Raw genomic sequence first — 16,675 nt, forward strand, 5'->3', positions numbered from 1 at the left:
AAGCTATCATTGAACTATCACATTACATCCGTAAATTAATGAAATGGGAGACCCTCAACTCTCAAGCGCATAGCCAAGCCTAAATGTAGAAGTGAAAATGTCATTGTTAGTATTTGAAACTAGATTAGTTTATACACTTCAATTTTGAACTTGCGAGGGGGTTGTGGGAGAGGAAAAAAAAAGGAAGAAAAGAACTTTTGAAGGGATGTCATTTGTTAGTACTTAGTATTAGTTACTCGAGACGTTCGGGTGGCATGCCATCCCCACACTTCTACATAGATCTTCTCCTGGTTTTCAGGGACTCCCTCCGTCTCAAAATACTTATCGTCCTTACTAAAAATATCTATCTCAAAATACTTGTCATTTTATTTTACCAAGATAACATTAAGTAGTTTTTTCCCGTTATGCAAAGAAAAAAAAAACACTAAGCAATAACTATAGGTAATTTGACACCAGTCTCATTTAACACTAACACGTATACCTTTCTTAAAAATAAATGTAGAGTTTAACTTCTAAATACTATCGTGTAATTTATAATAGAGTTTTGCATTGTTCGGTCTCATTTAACTTATAATGCAAGCAACTTTTATTTAGATAAGGGAAAAAGCTAAAATATGCCATCGTATTATTTGAAATGGCCCATCCATGCCACTCGTTAATAGTTGGATTCATCTATGCTATCGCGTGACACATTTGGTTCTTTCGTGCCACTAACCACTAACGAATCACTACTACTACCAGATTTTGTCACGTGACATTATCTAAACCCTTCATTACTTATCAGCCCCCATGTATCCAAAAATATTACTATAGTTTTAATTTTGATCATTTTAATAGATGATCATCACCTATATTTAACTTTCAATTAACTGATATTAACATTTTTTATCCTCTGCTTCTTAATCTTCACAACCAATGAATTCGAAAGAATTGAACGAGAGCCAGTACGAGGTGAAAAAAAAATCTCATGCACAGTACCAGTAGAGTGACAGAAGGGTAGAAATGCCGGAAAGCAGGGCTAGTGACTGGAGTGAAGTCGTAATAAGGTAACCGTACTGGAAGGTGCGGCTGGATCACCTTTTTTTCAGGGAGAGCTAATGCTTGTTGGGTATTTTGGTTTGACACCACTTCACACCCCACCTCACCCCCTACCCCCCCCCCCCCCCCAAAGAAAAAGAGAAAAAGAAAAAAAGAAGGGAGCTACGTCTGAGTTAGATGATGATTTGAAGATTCATTCGACAGAGAAAGTTAAGGGGAATAGATTGTTTTGCGCATCCAACAACTAAAAGAGCCTGCGGAAATTTAATGACCTTTTAAATGTTAAATCATCCTATTTTTCTCGTTAATCCAAAGATTAACTATGTTTTTCTATGAAATTTGAAGTTGAACCTTTCTACCCCACAAAGGTCAAGAAGCGTCACAGACATCCTACCCTCCCATACTCACTTGTGAGATCACATTGGGTTGTTATTGTTGTTGTTGTTAATTGTTAAATCATTTATTTAATTATCATGTATTACATTTTTCTAAAGTAAAATGGACAGGAACACACATTTTCATCACTCCAAGGTTAAATAAGCCTAGCGAACCATTATAAAGGACTAAAACTGAAATTTACTAATAATTAAAAGTATATAAAAAATGCCATCAAATAAAACCCAATTCGTTTCCCTTAAAACCCTAGCCTTTTCCTATTAAGCTTCCATAAACCCTAATTTCACCTCCTTCCCACATTCTCAACTCTCTGCCACCATGGTACTCTCTCTCTTTCTCTTTTTCTCTCTCTCTCTCTCTCTCTCTCTCTCTCTCTATGTATGTATGTGTGTGTGTGTGTGTGTATTTGTTGTTGACCTTAATTTTTCTTGGTTATTATGTTTTGTATCACAAAAAGATAACTTTTTTTTTTTTTTTTTCTGTTCTTGAAAATGTTTAATTGTAGACTACAGAAACAGTGAACCCAAAAGCATACCCACTTGCTGATTCGCAACTTACTACAACAATAATGGATTTGGTTCAACAAGCTGCTAATTATAAGCAACTTAAGAAGGGTGCTAATGAAGGTAATATTATTTGGAAAAATTCAACCTTTATGTGTTTCTTGTGCATAAGTTGCTTAATCATGTACTAGAGAACTGAGTGCTAATGAAGGTTTATTACAAGATTCAATTTTTATGTTTTTTTTAGTGTATATATTGCTTAATGATGTACTAGAGAACTGAGTGCTAATGAAGGTTTATTACTATTTGGGAAAGTTTCAATTTTTATGTGTTTTTTAAGTGTATTAGTTGTTTATTGATGTAATGGAGAAATGGGGTTTGTTTTGTTTCAGCTACAAAGACATTAAACAGAGGAATTGCGGAATTTGTTGTAATGGCGGCTGATACAGAGCCACTTGAAATCCTTCTTCACCTTCCACTCCTTGCTGAAGATAAGGTAGTATTTTTTTTTTGGTTGGTTTTTTCAATCTTTTTTGGCTAGTTATATACTACTGGTTAAAATTGCTTTGATTGTTTAGTTATTAAGAAAAAAAGAAGATGGGTTTGTTTGCTTAATATAGCTTGACTGAAGTGAAGTTATTGTTATTAAATCACATATTAACCGATTTATGGTTTCTCTGTGTGGGAATGCTATTTCACCTTATTTTGTGATATAGCATTTACTGGGGACATATTTTTTTCCCTTTGTTTTTTCAACCCTTTTTGGCTGGTTATACACTACTGAGTTTGGAATGTTAAAATCATGTGTAGAATTGCTTTGATTGCTTGTTTGTCAAAAGTAATTGCTTTGTTTGTTTATTTCTTTATTAAGAAAAGAAGAAGATTGGTTTGGTTACTAAGTATAGCTTGATGGCTTGACTGAAGCCTAATTATTCTTTAGGTGTGATGTTTAGGTTTTATGATTCTCTGGGTGGGAACGCTATTTCACCTTATTTTTTTGTGATATACTTCCTCTTTCAATTTATGTGAACCCATTTGACTGGGCACGACATTTAAGAAAGAGTGAAGAATTTTGAAACTTGTGGTTCAAAATAAGTCTTGAATATTTGTGTGGCTGTAAATCACTTCATAAAGTAAATTTGTTTCCAAATTAGTAAAGAGGTCATTCATTTTGGCACGGACTAAAAAGGAAATAGGTTCACATAAATTGAAACAGAGGGAGTAGCATTTACTGGGGAGTTATAGGGTAATGTAGTGATGTTTTGAGGTTATCAATGCTGAAAAGTTTAAGTGCTTTTGGCACATGACAAAGAGTTATAGAATAGGCTAGCTGGAGCCAGTGCCGCATCTTCTGCGGTATTGTTTATCAGATAGATATGTGCTTTCTGTTTAGCAATGAAAATGCTTCATACCGACCACCAGCTTAACTGTGCCCCTTAAAGAAACAAAAGTTTTTTGCTGGAGAAATTGGATTCCAGCTGCTGAAGAGTTTGTATTAGAAAAGAATTTTCAGGGTGTTTCTTGTGTTAATCTGTTTCCTGACATTTAATCACCATATTTGGCCTGGAAAACAAACTAAAACAAGACGACCAAGCATGCGTAAGAAAATCCATTTATTTTTGATGGAGTTAACATTCTCTTTTTGTATTTATCTTGCTTTGTATACGTTGCAACTCCTTGGTGCTTTCTATGAAATTCATTACTTTATAAAAAAAATCCTTATATTTCTCTTCATTGCATATTTTCAGATCTTTGAGCTAGTTAACAAATTCAAATTTAATATCTTGTTGGTCCATTTGAAGAATTATTATGGGTAGCTTTTTAAAGATGCTTGAGCTTCCATTGTCATATAGTCAAGCTCACTAAATTTTCAAAAGGGAATAGTTCTAGGGCTTTAGATATGTGAACAAAGATGATTCTTCTGCTGGAAGAGAGAGAGAGTGTCACGACCCAAATCATGGATCATGCGGGAAACCTCTACGGAATGCATCATAAACATTTCTCTCTCGCCTTACTAGCCGGAACTCCCTAACTTAGATAAAAGACCTAATTTTCATATTTCCAAATTCAAATTTTCCCCCATCCTCGCTTTTCGAATATAAGCACCGTTTTGTCGAAATGTTCTAATCCTATATAACCAAACCTATGAACGTTATCGATAGGCTCCACAATTTTCCTTAGAACCACACCAACCTTAGAATAAGACGCAAACCTTGCCCACTCCGAATCGGTAAAGTATTCGATTTCACTAACCCTTCTTTCACCATTCTTAAATTTTCTTCGTACCACGACTTCTTAGGAATACACGAAGACCAACCCGAAACCACAACATACTCTTGCCGGAAAGACTCCTTGCTTTAAGTGAGCAACCTTAAGCGATCCAACAAGGCGATCCACTCATAACCGACCTTGCTAATTCTAAGTCTTACTTACACCTCCAAATCACAACGCAGAAGCATACCACCGAATACTCCGCAGCCAAGTTTGTAGGACACCATCCGATCACCCTATAACCTCTGCGACCATAGTACCTTAAATCACTACCAAGTACTAACGTAACTCATTAATTAAATCATACTTTAACTCAACTAATCCACAAACCCACTTTTCATGGATAAACCCCAATTTCTACTTTAGAAATTCCGATTAAAGTTTAAACTAAGGGATTGAATCAAGGGAAATACTTATATTATGGTTTAGACCTTATCTATCAAGGAACTTGAGAACGCCTTTGAATTCTCCTAAGTCCAAGCTTTCAATATTATGAGGAACCCAAAAGCAACATTAATAACAAAAATGCCCAGCTGTTCTGCCTCGCTTCTCGTGCCAATCGATCCCAACACTCGCTTTTGATGCTTCCAACGGATACCTTGTGAAATTTCACTCAAGTTAGGCTTTTGAATCACTCAATTCGACCTTATAATGAATGAGATATGGTGGTTTCAAGTTTTAAAAAGAATGCAGATTTTTAACACACATTTCAATAGCAATTTCGCAACCTTTAAGCAAAATTACACCAGAAAAATCAGCGAGAATTCCTTTAGTAAAATTGTCATATCTCCCTCATACGATGGCGAAACGCGGAGACTTGTTGCTACGACTCTCAAATTATGATACGATCTAACGATTCAATCGAAACACAAAACAAAGGTTGTTTGCTCATTATGGTACCCTTTTGCTCAAAACGACGTCGGAACAAAAACAAACATCATACAACCGAATACGTCCGAAACTCATACTCAATCAAATCAAAGTTCGTGGACAAGTCCAAAATCATCATACGAACTCGTCGAACTCCTCAAAACATCCAAACGGGATCATTTGATCCGTTTTTATCAAGGTGAACTCAAATTTGTTGACTTAACCAGCTCAACCAATGACTCAAATCACACCCGAACCTCTCTGGAACCAAACCAACGACTCGACTAAGTCATAAATCACATTCTAGACTTAAAAGAACTATCAGAATTCAATTTCGGCCACGTTTACTCAAAAGTCAACTTTCGCTCCACTTAGAACTTCAAAATTTCAAAACTTATATTTTCTTCTCTCGATTCTCATCCGATCTCCCTGAAAACGACACCACCAATCCCCATAAGCCATAAACATCAATATTAACAAAACAATAAATTTTGAATCCGAGTCTTATTTCGTTCCGTGACCATCTTTTCATCATAAAGAGGCATATTTAATGCTAAAACCATTTTAATTATCAAAAGCTAACCAAACGAACTCTAAAATTAGCTCCATCAATTTCTACGGTGTCATAAATAATATTTCAAATCTAACGGAATCTTCAAATCACCAATCGGAACACGTTTCAAAATAAATAATTTATCCAAATAATTGAATTCCAAAAATTTTCATAATGAAACCTTCTCCCAAAGTGAATCAAATGATATCCGTTGACTTCAATTTTTGCAAAAGCCATGTCAAAATAAATACTACGGAGCTTCTAGAACGGACGATACGTCAAAAAGATAATCGATTTTCAAACGACCGCTCAACAAGCTCAAACTTCGTTAATATTCTCATATTCTTTTCGTCAAGTACCCTTGCCAAAAATACTTAATGGAAATAATTCCCTTTCTCCTTAGTTCATAAGTTCACTAACGTGATCACCGATCTCTAAAAGTCTTTCACCATTAGTACTAGTCACACCATCATCATTATTCCGTAAATAATTCCATCGACTCCATGCCTTTATTCAATAGTTCTCAAAAAGCGTGCTCACGTATGAATAACCAACCCCTTACTTAACTATACCGAACCATACACATCTAACTAACCGTGTATATATATATATATATTTTTTTTTTTTTTTTTCGCTGGCCTTTGGTCAACCCTAAGTCATTGTATTCAAAATCAAAGAAATCCTCAAGATTTAACCTTTGCACAACTTTCCGATAATTATCATTCGAAAACTTAGATGCAAAGACCCGATAATCCTTCAACTATACCTCCATCCTTGTCCAACGTGAAAGTTGTTTTTAATTGTCGATCACCGGCTCCCATTAGCCTACGACAAGTTCAATGCAGCATCAACGCATTGTCTATTAAAGATCTCTTTAACAGTTACCGTCGGCGTTCATTCTCTCATCGCTCGAGGACGAGCGATTGTTTAATTTTAATTGCATTCGATGTAACGGCTCATTTGGTCGTTTAGCACTTTTAGGCCTAATATTCCTAAAACACCCTTTTCGCGGGGTTCATTATCTTATACATGCATAATTACGGTGATTCGGGTGATATTTATTTAATTGACGAGTTTTAGTCCTCGTTGGACATTCGAGGGACGAATGTTCTAAAGGAGGAGAATGTTAGAACCCGTATTTTTATACGTCGAGTTATTCGCGAAAGAATCAACGTGAGATAAACTTCGGATTTTAATTTCTTAACTAGAACTAATCGGTTACAAATTTTACTTAGTACAAGTTAATGTTGTTGGAAATTGAACTACTTAATTGTGGTGTTAAGTTAAAATTAATTAACAACGAGAAATACGAGCATTAACATGCCATGTCCAAAAGATGACTCAAAGTCATCTTAAATAAGACTATTATGGGAGATATACAAATATACATTTAAACATTAATTCATCCACTACACTTACATCATATTGTGGACAACCAAATCGAAAATAAGAAAGTGTAGGTTCGGCCAAGCGTAGGTCGAAATTGGGGGAGAAAAAAGTTGAGGTACGTATTTGAATATCAAGGCATCCATTATTTTATGAAGGCATACAAGTTGGATGAGTCATTGCACATTTAAATATTAACCATTCATCCTTGATTGCAATAGACAAAGGGTGGTGCGCTGAATCATTCAACACACATACAATTGTCTTGTAAACAATTGAAAAGAAAGAAGAAAGGAGAAACGAAGGTGAGGTTGGCAGAAAGTTGTAGAAAACAAATTAGGAAATTTAAAGTGTAAAGTTAATGGAATGAATCATGCCATAAGTGGAGCATGTGACCAACTTGTAGGCATCAAAGTTGAACCAAATAATGACCAAGAAATCGCCCATCACAATTCATTTCAACTACACAACACAAAGAAAGAAAACCTAAGCTAGAGAAGAGAGCATTAGGCGAAAGAGTGATTTTGAGCCACTTTGAGTCTTGATCCAAAATTATTTTCAGCGTTTCAACCGCTTACGAAGGTCCACAAAACGCGAAGATAGTCTTTGGAGCAACAAGAACCATTTCCATCTCAAGTCACCAACTCTAGCCAAGTAGAGATCAAGTTGTCGGTAAAGATCTAACTTTCTTTTCATGTATTAAGGGTGATGTAGATGTGTGAATATAAGTTGTATGCATGAAATAAGGTGTGTTGATGTTGGAACATGATGGTAGTTATGGGGTTATATGTGTTGATGTTGTTGAAGTATGGTTGTAACTCGACGAACATGAATCGCATGCATAAAATCATGAAAGTCGGTGTTGGAATGTTAGTTGGCCGTAGGGGTTTTTTGGTGGAATTAATGGAGTGATTTTCTTTAATAAATATGGTTGTTACTATCATAGATCTCGGTAAAAGAATGAAAAGAATTGGAAGGTTAAAGGTGAAGTTATGATAGTATGAAAATGGTTGAATCTATGATTTTATGTGAGTGATGTTGAAGCATGGTGTAGCGGTATTGTGGTACCGCGTTTTGTGAAGAATTTAGTGAAGCTGTTTTTACTTGATATTTTGATTGTTATTATCATGAATTTTATGATGGAAATGAAGGTGTTTAATGGTTGGAGTTGAAACCAAAGTCGTTTGAGAATTGTTGTAAGGATTATAGAAATGACGATATAGCGTAGTTGCGTATGAATTGATGTTGTACTTGTCTTGTGGATAAGTGGTCATAACTTGCTGAAATTATATGAAAGAAGACATGAAATTATGTGTAAAAATCGCATGTGGTTGGCTTAGTATGTTCGTAACGTTTACGGGGTACGTTCCGAACATCGTTATGTTGTCGATTAGAAATTGTTTTGGACTTGTGTTTTCATTAAGTTGGAAAGAATAATTATAAGTTAAGAGGATACATCATATTGTATGTTGGATGGTACATTATAAGTTGTTACGTACAAACGTTAAGGCTACAAACTAATAAAATTAACTTGAGAATGTCGGCCGTATGTGAATCGTTATTGCATGTTATGAATGTGGATTTGTTTAGAATATTGTGTGAAATTTTGTCCGGATTGGTATTGAACACATAATTATTGATGTTGTATTGGTAGTATGTGGTTGGTTTAGATACAAGAGAAAACATCGCCTAAACATCTAGAAAGGTGTAACGTTAGAATACGTTTGAATCTCCTGTGGCTTAACCATAGTTGTTGGCGTCTTAATATAGGTTGAAGTATTATTGGGTAGCGTACACATATTGTGTGACGAATAAGCACTAAAGACTTTGGTCCGAGGTCGGAGAGCACTTGAGAGGAAAAAGCTTTGGGCGTGAAAGTTCGTGACACCGTTCGCATTGAGGCAGGTTACGGTTTACTTTATGTCTAATTCGGTTAGCGAAACGTATGTAAATAGTAGTGATTGACGGGGAAAGCATGATAGGCCTTCGGGCATGGTGTGGAGGTAAATTCCGTCTAGGTTGGTATTGCCGGTTGTTATGTGGGCTGTCGTAGTTATTGTGATCTTTACATTATGTGGGCTCGTCGCCATTATTACGATATTGTTATGTGGTGTCATTGTATTGTGATTTCATGTATTTGATATAATTCTCTCTCTTGTTATCATTTTGGTCATATGGAAGAGGAAGGTTATTCTTTTGAGAATTGAATATTGAATTGCAATCCATAGTATGAACTATGGAACCTATGATTGCGGTGATTATTGAGGTTGATTATGCGGTATCAATCCAGTAATCTATGTGCTATGTGATGTAATTATCACTAGTTGTATCTTTATCACATACTAGCTCCACTCGCATATGAAAGGGAAGGGTAATATTGATGATTGAGCCGTAGGCGATAATATGACTTGTACTTGTTTATTGCGTATTGGTGATATAGTTGGGGCGATATCATGCGCATGACATCTTTCATATTACTCTTATGTTGTTATAATGGTGAGGAGAGTGATTGAGAGACTCAGGAGTGCGGAGAGGGTAAAAGAGAGATAGTGTTTGTTGCCGAGGTTTCTTGCGGGAACGATGGAGTGTCCGTCTTTGCGGGATCGTGAGAGTGTGCTCGTGATGCAGAGGTTATATTCGGAGCGAGTGAATACATAGACCAGCGGTCCCCCGTGGGTCATGACTATGAGGCATTGCCATAGCATGTGTGTACGGGGAGTGGAGTGTGAGAGGTGACTCTTGCATTGCGCCAACATTTACATAGCGACATTGCATTGCATAGCACTCGTTTGAATGGTCATTATTGTCGGCGCACGTTCTGATTGATTCTTGATTTGTGAATTATTTTGAGTTGTTGTTTGTGAGTATTTATTTATAAGCCTAGGGAGGAATTCTATAAACCTCGATTCCATCCGGCCTTTAAAATAAATACTCACAAACAACTCATTATTCACAAATCAGAATCAATCGGAGAACGTGCTACGCAACGACATGAATGACCATTCAAATGGAGTGCTATGCAATGCAATGTCGTCTTATGTAAATGTTATGCAATGCGAGTCATCCTCTCACACCCACCCCGTACACATGCTACGGCAATGCCTCATGGTCGTGACCCATGGGGGACCCGCGAAGTCCATGTACCACTCGCTCGAGGAATATGGCCTCGGATCACGAGCACACTTCCTCACGATCCCGCAAAGACTACCGGGCATCGACACTCCATCGTTCCGTGAAGAAACCCTCGGCAACAAACACTATCTCTCTTTACCCTTCTCCCAAGAAGACCTCGGTGCAATCACTCTCTCACGCATTATAACAACATAAGAGTAATATGAAAGCATGTCATGATGATATGCATTAACTATATCACCAATACGAACAAACAAGCACAAGTCATATTATTGCCCACGGCTCGATCATCAAATATTACCCTTCCCACTTTTAAAGTAGGGGAGCTAGTATGTGATAAAGATACAACTAGGTGATAATTACATCACATAGCACATAGAATACGGGACGCATGCCCCCGCATGGAATCAACCCTCAATAATCACCGCAATCATAGGTTCCATAGGTTCATACTAGGAATTGCAATTCAATATTCAATTTTCAAGAATAACCTTCCTCTTCCATATGACCAAAAGATAACAAGAGAGAGAGAATTATATCAAATACATGAAATCACAAATACAATGACAGCTCACATAACAATATCGTAATAATGGCGACGAGCCCCAATATAATAAAAGATTGCCAACATCTGCCGACAAGCCCACATAACAAATGGGTAATACCAACCTAGATGGAATTTACCTCCATGCCCGAAGGCCTATCATGCTTTCCCGTCAATCACTACTATTTTCACATACGTTTAAGCTAGCAGAGGCTCCGACATAAAGTAAACCGTAACACCTCAATGCCGAGGCAGGTGTCACGAACTTTCACGCAAAGCTTTTTCTCTCGAAGTGCTTCCGATGATTGTGTCTTTAGTGCTTATTCGTCACATCAATATGTGTATACGCTGCAATAATACGCCAACCTATATTAAGACGCATGCAACTACGTGTTAAACTAAGGAGATTCAAACGTATTCTAACGTTAGTAACTCCTTTCTAGATGTTTAGGCGATGTTCCGTATCTAAACCAACCACATACTACCAATACAACATCAATAATTATGTGTTCAATACCAATCCGGACGTACCCCACACAATATTCTAAACAAATTTCACATTAATAACATGCAATAACGATTCACCTACCGGCCGACATTCTCGAGTTAATTTTATTAGTGTAGCAACCTTAACGCGTTTGATGTAACAACTTATGGTCACCCGTCCAACATACTGATATGATGTATCCTCTTAACTTATAATTATTCTTTCCAACTTAATGAAAACACAAGTCCAAAGCGTTATACATTTCTAACCGACATATAACGATGTTCGGAATTCTTGCAAACGTTTACGAACATCTTAAGCCAACCACATGCGATTTTTACACATAATTTCATGTCTTCTTTTAATATAATTCGACCAGAAGTTATGACCACGACTATCCCGCACAGCACAACATCAATTCATACGTTAAATACCTTGTTGTTATGCTCGTCATTTACATAATCCTTACAACAATTCTCAAACGACTTTAGTTTCAACTCCAATCCATTAAACACCTTCATTTCCATCATAAAATTCATGATAATAACAATCAAAATATCAAGTAAAAAGTTCACTTAACTTCTTCAATAAAACAGTCCTGTTAACGCCACACCATGCTTCAACATCACTCACATAAAATCATAGATTCAACCATTTTCATACTATCATAACTTCACCTTTAACCTTCCAATTCTTTTCATTCTTTTACCATGAGATCTATGATAGTAACAACCATATTTATTAAAGAAAATCAGTCCATTAATTCCACCAAAACAGTCCACGGCCAACTAACATTCCAACACCGACTTTCATGATTTTATGTACGCGATTCATGTTCGCAAGTTACAACCATACTTCAACATCAACACATATAACCCCATAACTACCATCATGTTCCAACATCAACACACCTTATTTCATGCATACAACTTATATTCATACATCTACATCACCCTTAATACATGAAAAGAAAGTTAGATCTTACCTCGACAACTTGACTTCTCTACTTGGCCTGAAGTTGGTGACTTGAGATGGAAATGGTTTCTTCTCCAAAGACTATCTTGCTTTTAGGGACCTTCTGTGTGGTTGAACACCTTGGAAAATAATTTTGGATCAAAGACTCAAAGGCTCAAAAATCAGCCCCTTGGCGAATGCTCTCTCTCTAGGTTTTCTTTTCTTTGTGTTGTAGTTGAAATGAATTGTGATGGGCGATTTCTTGGTCATTATTTGGTTCAACTTTGATCTTTTCATAAGTTGGTCACATGCTCCACTTATGGCATGATTCATTCCATTAACTTTACACTTTAAATTTCCTAATTTGTTTTCTACAACTTTCGGCCAACCTCACCTTCTTGTTTCTCCTTTCTTCTTTCTTTTCAATTGTTTACAAGACAATTGTATGTGTGTTGAATGATTCATGCACCACCCTTTTTGTCTATTGCAATCATACAAGGATGAATGGTTAATATTTAAATGTGCAATGACTCATCCAACTTGTATGCCTTCATAAAATAATGGATGCCTTCAATATTCAAATGCATGCCTCAACTTTTTCTCCCCCAATTTCGCCCACCTTGGCCGAACCTCACCTCTTATTTTCTTTCAATTTGGTTGTCCACAATATGATGTAAGTGTAGTGGATGAATTAATGTTTAAATGTATATTTGTATGTCTCCATAATAGTCTTATTTAAGATGACTTTGGTCATCTTTTGGACATGGCATGTTAATGCTCATATTGGCTCATTGTTGCCACTAATTTTAACTTAACACCACAATTAAGTAGTTTCTAATTTCCAACAACATTCTTGTACTAAGTAAAATTTGTAACCGATTAGTTCTAGTTTAGAAATTAAAATCCGAAGTTTCTATCTCACGTTGATTCTTTCGCGAATAACTCGACGTATAAAAATACGGGTTCTAACAGAGAGAGAGAGAGTTACACACGTTTACTTTTCAAAAAACAAAAGGGAGTTGCATAAGTGTATGATTCTTCCTTTCGAAATGTTTGGAAGACATTGCTTTCATGGTCAGTCATTTCTGGGGAGATACCTCTGATATTTGTCTTATATCAGTGGTGGAATGCTGAAGTTGGTGGTATTGGATTCCCTTCACCTTTTTGAATCATCATCTGGTCCAATATTCCCCTCTCAGAATAATTAAAAAGATGAAAGATTTGGAAAAAGCATACACAGCAGCTTCTAAACTTCCCAACATTGTTTGCATATGGTTTGATTTCTTACAAAATCTTTTTTTTTTTTGGTAAATTAATTCTTACAAAATCTTTCTGTTGCCTTCCCTTCAATCATCCAATAACATGTTTGCAACATTTTCAAGAAACACATACAGATAGAGTAAAAGGAACCGTTGAAATTGATGCCTATCTATTGCTGAAGAATTTATATCTGTTCATTACCAGTACTCTTAAATATCATTGGGCTAGATTTGAGTTATTCCAATCTTCTGATTTTAATTTTATTCTTAGCTATTAGACAAGATCAGATATTTTTGGAGGTAGTCAGATTTACAGAAAACAATGAATAATTTATAACTGTTTGCTTGCATTTAATGACAGCTAACTCACATAAGGTTAGAAATGAACTACGCATATTAAGCAAAATTAATTATTATCATTTGAGTAATTTACAGATCAGAGTTGTTATATCTGCCATATTTAGATCTAATGCACTCAAGATTAACTTAAAGGCTTTTAACATGCAATTAGGTTAACTTAAAGGACAAAAGCTTGGCAAAAAATACACTACTTTTGGAGTGACCCAACACGCACCCATCGATATTTTTGAAGAGTCCATTCTCAATCTTATGGCTGGGAAAATGACCGCCTTTTTCTTATATATGCCCCCCCAATCGTCTTCCCTTTTTGTTGTCTCCTGATTTTCATGGATCTTTTGGCGGTGATAAGTTATTCTTAGAACTCTTGTGTGTAGTCTTCAGGTGATTAGCGTTAACACTGTTTGCATTTTATATTAGCCTTCCCTTCTGTGCTCTGTTTTTGGAATATGCTTACTCTACCACTACACTGCAATTCCTCCTAGTTTTTCTGCTTATTTTCACTTTTGATAAGTTGAATTTACCTTGAGATGACAGTCCATGGTGTTCTATAGTTGAGGAAATACTGCTAATTGCTAACTTATCCTCGTTTCTCTCAATTTCAGAATGTTCCATATGTTTTTGTTCCTTCAAAGCAAGCTCTTGGTCGAGCATGCGGTGTTACCAGACCAGTGATTGCTTGTTCTGTAACAAGCAACGAGGGAAGCCAGTTGAAATCACAAATACAGCAACTGAAGGTAATATTATCCTGAAGGATTTCTTTTTTATTGTATCTAAAATTTTACTTAGATCTTTCTTCCCTTTGTTTAATACTGAAATGGATTTCTCTTTTTTGTGATTCAGGATGCTATTGAGAAGCTTCTTATTTAAAATTATGAGCCTTTTCAGCATGAGGGGCCTCATAGTTTCTGAAGTGGATTCAATGTTGAGGCTTTGACTGAAAGCAGTTTTTGTTCTAGTTTTCTTTTTTTGCCTTTCTCATTTGTACTTTTGTCTGGTGACCATGGCTTGTATGAGTAAAGTTAAGACAACCCATTATGATTGAGAAATTAAAATCAAGTTCACAGTCTTGTATGAGTAAAGTTAAGACAAGCCATTATGATTGAGAAATTAAAATCAAGTTCACAGTTTAGCCTGAGTTTTTATGTATCATGTATTATACTCCCTCCGGATAAAAAAGAGTGTCCACTTAACTATTTGCACACCCCTTAAGAAAATACTAACTCTAGACAAAAGATGTAATTTGACTAAATTGCCTTTAATTATATAGGTATTGAGATTTGACACATAGCATTTAATAAGGACAAATTTGAAAAAATAGGATTAATTTTTTCTTAATTTGATATGTGAACATTTTTTGATTAAAGAAAAAAAATTAAATTTTAAAATTTTAATCTTTTTTATCCGGAGGGAGTATCTATTTTATGGTGGTGGTTTAAGGAAAATCATGTTGAGCCAACACTAGCTCACAACATTTGGTCGAAGATTTGCTCATTCAAGACAGTTTTTCTGAATTCTTGTTTGCGCGCAACAAACTTTATTAAAGTTAGAACTTAAACTTTGATATTGCTTTGGTGACGTAAGTGCTAAAATCATGAATCAACGAATTGATAAACTATTTTTCAATCCTAAGTATGATTTCTCAATTCCATTCTTTTTCATTTGAGTTTAATTACTTGTAACTGATTTTGTTTTCTTTCATGACAATTTAACGATTGTTAAAACTAGAGTATCTTTAAATCTCACACTTTAATACATTCAAAGACAACTAAAATAATGGATGATAGTTGGAATCTGAATGGAGGTTGTGTTGGATATATCAAATATTTTTGCTTCATAGCAGTCATTTGAGCTTGTCCCCAAGGAAAAGGATATGGATCGGATCGAGTTCTCATGAGTTCTAGTAACTTGAATTTTGGTTGTTTCACTGAATGAATTATGTCTTGTTTTGCCAGATTCAAACTCGAGGTTGAGCGTGCTCACACTTCTGAGCATGAATTGCTTCGCTTTCTTATGCCTTCAGTCCCAGATCAGTTTTGTCGATCCTGCATTCATTTGATTGGTGCACACACCTGTTGTGTGCCAGTCTATTTCGTGAAAGAATAGTGAGGTTGGAGAGGTGCTAATCTAAGTCCCAGGTTCCAGCATAAAAGGTTATGCCAGATTTACTAAATATTTAAATTGCGTATACAATGAAGTCATCGACAAATCCAAAGTGTATATTATAAGAACTGAAAATTTTGTACTTTGCATTTAAAGAAGTGTGATGTGGCCCTTTTCAGTCGCTTCTTGAAAATGTCCACGCTTGGGGGATGTCCAAGAGTCACCACTGTGCACGTGCAACTAATAAACGCATCCTCCTCCTGGTATTTTTGACTAGTTCACAATCATAAGCTGGCCATGCTCATAGCATTGCCAGCAAATATCCATGTTTAGAATGAATGCAATCAAGTGGTTCATTATGATACAAAGACAGTACACTGACAGGAAACAATACTTTATATTACCAGATTATTATAGTTCATTTCCAAGTTTCTTAGAGTATCCATTGTACCCCATTTGAGAGGCAGTCTACTTTAAAATGAATACAGAAAAGGATTCACAGCTTTGCTTGGTTATATAAGAATGTTAAAAAATGTAACTTATGCCAGTGCTTTCTGAAACAAATGCAATTTGTAGATTCCTATGACACATAGTTTCCAGCCAAACAAGAGAATCATCTAATTTTCCACCAAACAAGAGAATCACCTAATCTACTGAGTTAAATGCTGCTTAACCTATCACCCTATCAAGAATGAACCATACGCAGCTATTGGTTGCATAACCTCCTATTTGATATTCTAGGAGGACTAGATTCTTGGAGGGAGAGCCTTGGCTCAAAGTAAGACTTGTCACCATGTAACAGGGAGATCACGGGTCCAAACC

General features: G+C 35.9%; 1 protein-coding gene and 1 long non-coding RNA gene across 2 annotated transcripts; both read left to right on the forward strand.

Annotated features, from left to right (window-relative positions):
- Positions 1–1,605: 1,605 nt before the first annotated feature.
- On the forward strand, positions 1,606–14,820 carry LOC132049748 (uncharacterized). Its single transcript, XM_059440668.1, has 5 exons — positions 1,606–1,755; positions 1,940–2,060; positions 2,330–2,433; positions 14,356–14,487; positions 14,594–14,820. Exons 1-5 carry the CDS (start codon positions 1,753–1,755, stop codon positions 14,618–14,620), a joined length of 387 nt encoding a protein of 128 aa, XP_059296651.1. The 5' UTR covers positions 1,606–1,752; the 3' UTR covers positions 14,621–14,820.
- On the forward strand, positions 2,498–13,787 carry LOC132049749 (uncharacterized). The gene is made up of 3 exons (XR_009413148.1): positions 2,498–2,877; positions 3,099–3,879; positions 13,113–13,787. It is a non-coding gene; the product is annotated as an uncharacterized LOC132049749 (long non-coding RNA).
- Positions 14,821–16,675: the final 1,855 nt, after the last annotated feature.

This window comes from Lycium ferocissimum, chromosome 3 (genome assembly GCF_029784015.1).
Source record: "Lycium ferocissimum isolate CSIRO_LF1 chromosome 3, AGI_CSIRO_Lferr_CH_V1, whole genome shotgun sequence".
NCBI classification, from domain to species: Eukaryota; Viridiplantae; Streptophyta; class Magnoliopsida; order Solanales; family Solanaceae; genus Lycium; species Lycium ferocissimum.

Excerpts from the sequence above, each read along its gene's own strand:
- LOC132049748 (XM_059440668.1), top strand. Across the intron at positions 2,061-2,329 it reads TAAGAAGGGTGCTAATGAAG|CTACAAAGACATTAAACAGA; the intron begins GTAATATTATTT and ends GTTTTGTTTCAG. Across the intron at positions 2,434-14,355 it reads CACTCCTTGCTGAAGATAAG|AATGTTCCATATGTTTTTGT; the intron begins GTAGTATTTTTT and ends TCTCAATTTCAG.